Source organism: Monomorium pharaonis, unplaced genomic scaffold (assembly GCF_013373865.1).
Source record: "Monomorium pharaonis isolate MP-MQ-018 unplaced genomic scaffold, ASM1337386v2 scaffold_256, whole genome shotgun sequence".
NCBI classification, from domain to species: domain Eukaryota; kingdom Metazoa; phylum Arthropoda; class Insecta; order Hymenoptera; family Formicidae; genus Monomorium; species Monomorium pharaonis.
Genome location: NW_023415534.1, coordinates 21100 through 30922, shown reverse-complemented (window position 1 = coordinate 30922; position 9823 = coordinate 21100). Strand labels below are relative to the sequence as shown.

Genomic DNA, 9823 nt, shown 5'->3' with positions numbered 1-9823 from the left:
TCGCCCGATTGACAAAAGCCCGAGCTCGATATGTTATGTACATACATACGTACCTAATCGCGCGGATTAAGAAATTGTCGCAAATTTCTCTCGGTACCTCTCGCAGTTTCGTGTCACGAGAGATAATGAAATAATCACGCGCCAACCAGCCCGCGTCCCACCCAGAATCGAGCCTCGCCGCGCGCCGCGCCGGCCGCGCGCGAATGACAACAGGGCCGTCGCGATCGCGGACGTAAACACGCACTGCGCCGTACTATGCAATAACGCGAGCAGGACACCGACTTCCGCGTAACACAATACTACAATAGCATCGCGCTGTTTACTTGACTCGCGCGTTCAGTATCCTCATCGCCGTTCGACGTTGAATATTCAATATCCTTCTTTTTACCTCGATGTAAAAATATTAAGTGCAAATTTTTTAATAGAAAACCTACTAGATATTTCCCGACTAATCACATTAAATTCACACACTTTCAATTTTGATGAATATTTTAACTTTAAAGACTATCCGAGCAAACTTGTGTGTATATATACTCGTACATGCATAAAAACATTGATGTAAGAAACGCCATCCCCCAAACGCCAGAAGTCGGCGTAACACAAAGTCGGATCATACGACGTTCAAAAAAAGTTTGTTTGATTTATGTACAATACGTATACGTAAGTATTAAATGGATTCAATGGCGTTAAAGATTTAGATTTACGAGAAGCAACGCCATTTGATGAAAAACTATACATACAGCCTTATAGACGAAACGAGAAATGGTTCTCGGGGGGAAAATTATTCAAATTGCCGATCAACTCCGAGACTCCGGCAGAGTAGTCTGCTCTTCGCGTATTGTAACAAGTACTACGTAGATACGAGAAGAGATGAAGTTACCTATGCACGAAAATTCGAATAACCAGCCGTAGAACGCCGTGAGATCGTCTTCGTGCGCGACCAAGATTTCTCCACGATGTTTATAATTAAGTGGTGCGACTACTTAGCGGGAGAAAATAGATACAGCGTTGTAATGTATGTGGGTCGTAATGCGAGAGAGAAAAACGAGAGAGAGAGAGAGAGAGAGAGAGAGAGAGAGAGGAGACAGACATGATGGTCTCATCCTGTGTCGCCAAGTGCATTTCATTCGTCCTCTTAGGCGAAATGCGCATTCCCTTGTATAGTACACGCAGGTTCTGCATGAGATAACGGTCATCGATGGAACCGGAAATAGAGGGTACCCATCGCGACGCACTATCGCGGAAAGATCGCTGATTACAGTGATTAATCCTTAAGCGGACGCGCGCGACACTTAATTGATTACGGACTGTTCTTCGAGTACTTTGCCATTGTTCGAGCTTGCACTCGTGAGGTTTCTGGCGTAAATGCACTATAAATTACGACAGCGCAACAAAGTGCTATGAAATCAGCCCTGAATGCGCGTAATTACTGAGCGCCGTAGAAGTCTTTGAAAATTTATCGTTTGCACACAGTGTCTTATTTGAGGTAACGCCAGTGCATATGGTAATTTGACATTTATCATCGCAGGAAACGGCGTATTTGTTGCTTGAGAATTGAAACTTAAATAATTATAAGAAAGACGAAAGACCGTGGCAGGGTGCGAGCCAAACACAGGAGTTGGTCTTTAAGATTATCTTGCGAGCGATGGAAGAACGACAAGTTCCTTCCGATATTAAGAACCCACGGTTCAATTAACGTCCACCCGTTCGATCTTTATTTCCGGTCATTCGAACCCGCTGCGATTATCGCCGTCAGGCATGCAGCTCCCTCGTAGATTCCCACTATTCCCAGGCGCGCCCTCGTAAGAAACACTACGAGCGAGTCGACGAGAATAGCGATCCCGACTTGGTTGGCACGCACGATTAAAAGATGTTTCTTTCGCGAGGAGAAAAAGGCAGGAATGCAGGAAGCGAGAGAGTATCGTCATCCCGTCACGTACCCCACAGGGCACAGGACGAAATACAGGATGAGTGACGCGCGGTCGAGGTACATTATGGACGGCAACTCGCGCGCGAGGAAAAAGGAAAGGGCAAAGGGGAGGAGAGCATGGACCGACCGGCGGAGATACATCCGTTCGTTTTAATCGCTAATCACCAATTATCCGAGAAGCGTCCCGCGTACCAAACCCCCGAAGCATTTTAACGAGCCGCCGCGCCGCGCCGTGTCGCCCGGGCCCGGAATTTTACTTCGGTCCGAGGTCCGATGGGCTTTCATTGCACCGCGCTCCGGACGAGCGTCACGCTGTTCAGAATAATATCTCTCCATGGTCCATCCTGTTCGCTCTGTCGTCCGCCTATCTCGCGCGCGCGCGCGCGCGCGCGCGCGTGTGTGTGTGTGTGTGTGTGTGTGTGTGTGTGTGCGTGCGTGCGTGCGTGCGTGCGTGCGTGCGTGCGTGCGTGCGTGCGTGCGTGCGTGTGATGCGTGTGTGCGCGCGCGTCCGTACCAATTAGTGCATACTTCGGCTCTCGCGGTGTCTTAAGGGCTCCTCGGGATGTTGCTCTCGCCGAAATCTACGGAATGGGATCCCCCTTCTAAAACGCTGGAGAAATCTCCTTGCCGCGGGGATTACTCGTCGTCGGCCTGACGATTGATTCTCAAACGAGGAAAATAGCTTAAGATAGATATATTTGTTTGGCGAACAAAGAAAGACATTGAAACAAAATTCAATTATTACACATATATTTTTATCTTTATTATATAAAATATTTTATTAATAAATTTAAGGATAATAATATTTTTCAGAAATATATCTCGTTCCTTTGTGGCAAGAACTTAATTTGCAACAACCTATTCTTACCGTTTTCTTTGTTCTAAATCAACGAGATTTGATCGATTCAATCAGAAAAGACGGCAATGAGGGAATCACACGTTTCATTCAAAAAGATGGTTCGTGAAATTATTCTTCCTAATGAGGAACGTGCATAAATTTGCGCGAGGGTGTCTTTTTCACAGTTTTTTTGTAACGGCTTTCTAGCGGCTTTTTTCGCACCATTATCTTTAAGTATATACCACCTTGGGAGCTAGGTAATAACTGCCAGTGAAATTAGAAACGCCGAAGAATCGCGCGCGGATAGTGGATGGGATGTATGTACGTGACCGTAAGTTGATAGATTTTTTCCCTGTTCATCGACATCGACGACGGCACACGCGGAAGAAGCTGAGTAAAGCGGTATTTAAGATCCAATCTTTGTATTAAGAAAAAATTTTATACGCTATTAAATTAATTTTCTTCAAAGTCTCCTAATTTAAAAACCACACGGGCAAGACAGCGCGAATAAAACTCGTACGATCCGAGTAAATTGCTAATAGACCACGTTGGCATAAATCGCCCTTCTACTGTTACTTATCATCTGTCAATCATTCACGATACTTTTAAACCTCCAAAAAAATTTTCGGCAACAAATTTTATCTCAACCATTTTACACAATCTTTGAAACTTTGGCTACAAAATTATTTCAGCTACTTCGATGCAGGATATATCAACGATTCGATCAAATCTATTTTAATCACAGTTACAACTTGATTTCCCCGCTAGAAGCGCCTCGAGTCACGCCATGTCCTGTTTCGGCGGCCACGACCAACAGATCTACCTAATCGAGATACTGATCGATAAATTGACGTTAACGGCCAGTAAAGTCAAAGACGTCGGCGGGCATCCTATCGTGATCAAGATCAAACTCTTAGATTTCCCTGTGTTCGAGTTCACGCGAGACGACTCTGACACGTCCAAGTACGATCAAGACTTGCATTTTATGACTGGTAAATGCTGTCTATTCGTCAAGCGACCGCGGGATCTTGTCCAAGGACTACGCTCGTCGAGCCTGAAGATCGGCGTGTTTCGCATAGGCGAAACTTATCCCATGGCGGAAACTGAATTAACCTTACCGGGATGCTTGTGCGACCAGATCGCCATGATCGGCAACGATCCTGAAAATCAGCCAAAACCATTCACGGTGAAGGGTGGCATTCACCTTTTGGATCCGGGCGAAAATCCATCTGGCGCGCTGCACATGGAATTCACCGTCGCGTGTCTCGGACGCATCTTCAGGACAAATCATGAACTGCGTCCCAAATCGCTCGTTTCCGGCGAACAGGACAAGGAACGAGAGATCTGGGTAAGGCGATTTGTATCGCCCGATCTTCTCGATGAGAAAATCTCCAAGGAGATATTGCAGGAGCTTACGCCAAAAATTAAAAAAGAGAAACTACCAAAAATTAAAAAAGGGAAAGATAAGAAAGAAAGAAAAGGAAAGATAAGAAGAAGAAATGATCTTTATAGATCTTTTTCAAGAGCTCTGAAGAGTGCAATTTTTTTACATTTATCGAATAATTACTTTTGTCAGTTTTATCGATTCGTGTCGTTATGGCAACCATCTGACAACTGGAAATGTCAATTGACCGGTTTGGTGCGCGCGCGGGGAGATCGTTCGATTCGATTTCAGACCCGAAACTCATACAAAATTAATGGCGCTATTCGTACAGACGCATCGTTAACGTTAATCCAGAATTGTCCAAATTTGTCGTGCAACCGACAACGTGTGCATGCATGTCCATTCACTTTCGCATTCGACCCGAAATGGCATCGAGGAAGAAAAAGACATCCCTATCGAACGAGGAACAATTGTACGTGCTTGAAATTTTCATTAATCGTTTAAATCTACATCCCGAGACGTATCCCATTGTTAATAATGAAGAGTGCCATTTGATAGTACGCATAGGTTTCGTTGATCTCAAACCTGTCGACATTATCGTCAGGGTTAATGACAGGAGAACTACGATTCAAGAAAATCAATTTCTAATGAGTATCTTAGTCGCGAAGGCAAGACATGTCTGCTTGTTCGGACTCCGAGCAATTTAATACAATCCGTAAAATCGACTCCTTTAAGTATCGAAGTGTATTGGATTTCTCACGGTGACGAGGACCATAATCCACGAAATCAAGCCGGATATAATCTTCTCTGCGCAGCAACAGCATTTTTGCCAGGATGTTTCCGCGATCGCATAGCTGCGGCCAAGGACAAGATAGACGGATTATCAAAGTCACACACATTTACAAAGATATACTCTCTGACCGATGAGCATGGAAATCCGTGCGGATCTATATCAATGTGCCTGAGACTGTCGTGTTTCGGAAACTCCATTATAAATCATCTTACGCTTCACGAGAAATCGTTTGTATTTCAAGGATTTCCTCTCGGTTGGAAGTTTCCCTGTACGAAACTGTCCGGCAGAGATGTAAACGACGAGAAGTACAAAACAAAATGTGACGATACATCATTATTGTGCAAAATTCTGGATCCTACATGTTGGAAGTTACATGACCGTAACGATTATACAGAGGCAGAACCAGTGTTGACGAGACCGGAATCACCACCTCGCGTATCGATGGACCAGCCAGGATTCGAAAAATTAACGAGTGCCGAGAAGCTGAATGATGACAAGTACCGTAATTTGATCTACAAGACCTATCCTGACGAGCCGACTTGTTCGTGTCTACCAACGGATCAATCGACGCATCCAATGATGTGTCGTTCCGGGTGTACTCGCTTTTGTTGCATGGCTTTAAGAAATCCCGATGCTGTTAAACATTTCCCATCGCTTGCTACACTCGCTTCCAACAATTCGAAATCGGATGTAAAAGAAAATGTGACCTCTTATGATTCTACGAGGATGAGAGGAGGTAAAGACATAGAGGATAATAATTATTTAAACAGCGAAGCGTTATGGAACGAGGAATATCGGACGTGGCACCAAAATGATATTAATTTAAAAAATCGCATGATGGGTGGAAGTGATTATGGTGCATCAGTCTACGCGTTATCCGAACCGACGACCGTCATATATGAGAAGAGTAAGGAAACACGAGCTCCGTTATACAAATCTCGACCAAGAACCGCGGATGGAATTAAAGAGGCAAACTGCATTTGTCCGGGAAAAGCTTCGTCGCCTTGGAAAACTGATGCGTCAAAGTATACGAAAAAACCGTATATAGGCGCAGATCGCATGATTCGCGCCTTCAAGGAGGCCCAAGAATTCGTGGATTCTCTCGGTCAAGTGCCAGGTCTAGTAGGTCTCGGTTTGATGGATCCATCCGAGAGTCCTTATTTCGGCCGAGACAGAGAGATACAGAGAGATTATGGAGCCGTTCGAGAGACACCAAGTGAAAGAAAACGAGGATATCCCGTCTCGGCATCGCCAGCTGAATCAGCATCGCTGAATCAGTGTCCCGCACCTTGCAATACGCAGATTGGTAAACCTATCGTCAGCACCATCTCTACACCTCACATCGCACCCTGCACCGTCTGCGTAACGACAGCGGTACCAGGACGCACCGGTGTCGTGCGCGAGGCGATACCTACGTTACCGGAAGCGACGCTATCCTCTATCGTCGTCAAGCCGAGGAAGAAGGAGGACAAGAAAGAAGAGAGATCGGAAAAGCAAAAGGAGTTGGAGATTACGTCCTCCACGCCGCTGGACGTTGACGTTGGCCCTTGCGGTGAACCGAAGTGCAAATCTCGCCGGAAGAAAGCTGCAGACCGGACGGTACCGCACGATGATATCGTCGAAGAACCGCAAATACAATCGACAAGTACGATCGTCGCGAAAGTTCCTGGCAAATTCATGGAAAAGGGCCGATATCCGAAGGGTAAGCCAGGTCCGAGTGGCGATCGTGATAGAGGCCCTATGAAAATCAGCAGGCGAGTGATGCGATACGTTTATTCCATTGGCGATGTTTATCCCGGGACTAATTACGGCCACAAGAATTGCATCGATCCACGATTCAAGGTGCCGGCTAACATGGGTTGGCTGTGGAACACAACCGCAACAGTGGGCAAGCTCAAGCCGCGAATCGGTTGGAAACCGGGCGCGATCGGACGGTACTTGAACGAGTTGCTGAAAGAGGCAAAGGGTGCTTCTACGATGGGTGCAGGTACCAGCAGGATGGAGGATCATCGGGCAAGGTCGATACCCTCGCGCAACAGTTTACGACGCGGCAAGGTATACAAGAGCATGAGCTATGTGTCGCATCAGGTGAAGGAGAGCGAAGAGGATGCAGAACCGCCACCGACTCTCCACATACACCGTAAGGACGGCACGTACTACGTGACAATGTATCCGATCAGGCAGGAGACCGCGGACGCGTCGCATCAGCTGGAGGAGCCGATGAAGCCGCTGCAGTTCAAGATAGCGCGTAACAAGGATGACGCTTCTGTAGCATCGAGTTCCACGGCGTCGGACATGGAAATCGAATTCTCCCCACCAGCAGCGGTTAACAGATCATTTCGCCGGAAGCCCGACGTGATTCATGTGGATACGCAGGTCAGGCAGCAGGAGATTCTCGACGCATACGAGCTAACCACGGCAGACACGCCAAAGACGACGAAGAAAGAGAAGAAGGGTAAAAGAGAAAAGAGGGGAAAGAAGTAACGAAACAGCCCTTCCTGTGCTTGTCGCCCTCTGCTCCATGTTCCTTATCCCAGCACGATCGTGAAAGGAAAGCTGCAACTTTATCAAAGGTCTGTATCTTATCGAAAATTTAAGTGCTGTGCACGTTGTGCGACCGGTTACTTTACACCGATTTTAATTTTACACGACGCGTTTTTAAATTCGATTACGTGTGTGTAACCCATACTTTTCGTAACTAAGCTCACTCGACTAATTGCGAGAATAATTTGTCGGGAAGAGGAGAGATGAAACGATTACAATTAATCTTCGTAAATTTAATGTCGTCGTGCCGTTAAAATGACCGATATATTACTTAAAAGGGCAGAAAGAGAAATAAGTCTGCATCGTGCTTATTTCTAATTGTTTCTTCACTTATCGGGATAAATTAATTCTGAAAGATTTATTCCAAAAGCATGCGCTCCAGTATGCGTGATAATTTCAGATAAGACAAGGTAAATAATTTTTTATTTAACTTAATTTATCATAGACGACTTGATTTTTAACTTTAACTTGTGATGTTTAAAACACAAATTTTAACTTGTTAACTTTCCTGCCAAGTTAAAAATTTATTTACACAAAAGAAAAAAAAAAAACATTTTTACATAAAGAACAATATTTCTTTGTCATTTCATATAAATCTAATATTTATACAAGTAAAATATCATAAATTTACTTGGTGATCCGTATTGTAATTGTTTCGCGAGTAATCTAACATAGAAATTATAAACTTATTTCTAATTTAATATAAATAAATGCTTTTCAAAGTAAACTTTCAATTTAGGTTCATTTAATCTAAAACGTTACTTTTACACTGAGATAATTTCTTGTTTGTGTAACTTTTAACGTAACTAAATTAATTTTACAAGACATTAATATATCCAAATCTGGACAATTGCCGGAATATAATATGACGCTCGTTTTCACGCTCATGGGAGGATTCGTCGTATTCTAGTTTGATACAATACGCGGCATCTGTGGGCTGCGTGCGTTCATAATTCGCTATCATTATCGACGGGAGTTAAAGGAAAGGTGCTTCTACTTCCTCGGTTCCGAGCAATTCGAGCCCCCAGACTATCCCGGCCGCCCCGGGTGCCGAGCGCACCACGCACTCCCTCCCCCGCTCCACCCATCCCCAAACACATCGCGCATTCCGTCCTCCCGTCTCTGTTTGTGAGTGTGCTACTTGGGCTCGAATTTCGGAATCGCGGCACAGGCACAGCTTTGTGCTCCCTCGTGACATTTTGATAAGCGACGAATGACATGGCACAAAATGACAAGAATCAGATAGTGCGTAAGAAAATGCTTGATTTACACAATGTCCGCGTGGGAAAGGTCCCACAGGACTCTCAATGGTTAAGAAGTATTCGCTTGCATTTCACGCAAGACGGTCGGTCTAAGACTTGGGATGTGATAAGAATTCACGATAGCGTTAGTATAATTGTCTTCAACACAACTCGAAGGAAGCTCGTATTTGTTAGGCAATTCCGGCCAGCGGTATATTATGCGTCCTTACCGGAGAAGCAAGATGTGGTGGACGTCGAGCGTTACCCTGCAACCCTGGGACTGTCCTTGGAACTCTGCGCTGGTATCGTAGACAAGGACAAGCCTCTCGTCGAGATTGCCAGAGAAGAGTTGAAGGAAGAGTGTGGCTACGAAGCACCCACTTCGGCATTTGAACAAATTACTACTTACCTGTGAGTCTGAAGTACTTACTATGCTCTAGTCATAACCTTTTGTCACCTGTGTAAAACATAAATGTATCATTTATCATCTATCATTTAGAAGCAGTAAGAGATCATTTCTGATATAACTTGCAGACTTAGTATAAAACTGTTAATTTATAATTTATTATTTGCCCTGATAAATCACACAGGTTACATTTAAAAGATAAAAATATTAAAAAGTTTATCCTTATATTTTCCAGGTCCAGTGCTTCTGCTAGTGCAAAGCAAACTATCTTTTATGTACAAGTCACAGATAGTATGCGGATATACCCTGGTAAGTTTGACTATAAATATATTTTTTCTTAAATCTTTCAAAGTTGTTTGAAGGAATATTATTTCCGTGATGTAATTGGCAAATTATATTTAAAATATACTTAAAAAGGTCGACTCTCTGTTCACTTGAATCTTTCATTGTTACAGGCGGTGGTGATGAGTCTGAAGGTGAAATCATAGAAGTAGTGGAATTGAGCATTCCTGAACTAAAGGATTACATAAAATCCAAACAAGTACAAAGTCCTGTTAGCTTTCTATACGGTGTGTCTTGGTTTCTACTTAATAAATCGGAATATTGTTGAATGAAATAAAAGTTTTAACTTGTTCGGCTATGTAAACTGAAGAACAGTAAATTAATCGCAAGTAAAAGTCACTCTAC

At 44.2% G+C, this 9823-nt stretch overlaps 3 protein-coding genes across 3 annotated transcripts; all 3 read left to right on the top strand.

Moving 5' to 3' along the window:
* Positions 1 to 2834: 2834 nt before the first annotated feature.
* On the top strand, positions 2835 to 4399 carry LOC118648166. Its single transcript, XM_036294471.1, has 2 exons — positions 2835 to 4178; positions 4345 to 4399. The coding sequence occupies exons 1-2, from the start codon at positions 3556 to 3558 to the stop codon at positions 4397 to 4399; spliced, it is 678 nt and encodes a 225-aa protein (XP_036150364.1). The 5' UTR covers positions 2835 to 3555.
* Positions 4400 to 4577: 178 nt separating this feature from the next.
* LOC118648163 lies at positions 4578 to 9055 on the top strand. The gene is made up of 3 exons (XM_036294468.1): positions 4578 to 4709; positions 4769 to 7518; positions 8926 to 9055. The coding sequence occupies exons 1-2, from the start codon at positions 4578 to 4580 to the stop codon at positions 7427 to 7429; spliced, it is 2793 nt and encodes a 930-aa protein (XP_036150361.1). The 3' UTR covers positions 7430 to 7518; positions 8926 to 9055.
* On the top strand, positions 8469 to 9817 carry LOC118648165 (uridine diphosphate glucose pyrophosphatase NUDT14-like). The gene is made up of 3 exons (XM_036294469.1): positions 8469 to 9141; positions 9372 to 9445; positions 9592 to 9817. Exons 1-3 carry the CDS (start codon positions 8708 to 8710, stop codon positions 9744 to 9746), a joined length of 663 nt encoding a protein of 220 aa, XP_036150362.1. The 5' UTR covers positions 8469 to 8707; the 3' UTR covers positions 9747 to 9817.
* The last annotated feature ends 6 nt before the right edge of the window (positions 9818 to 9823 follow it).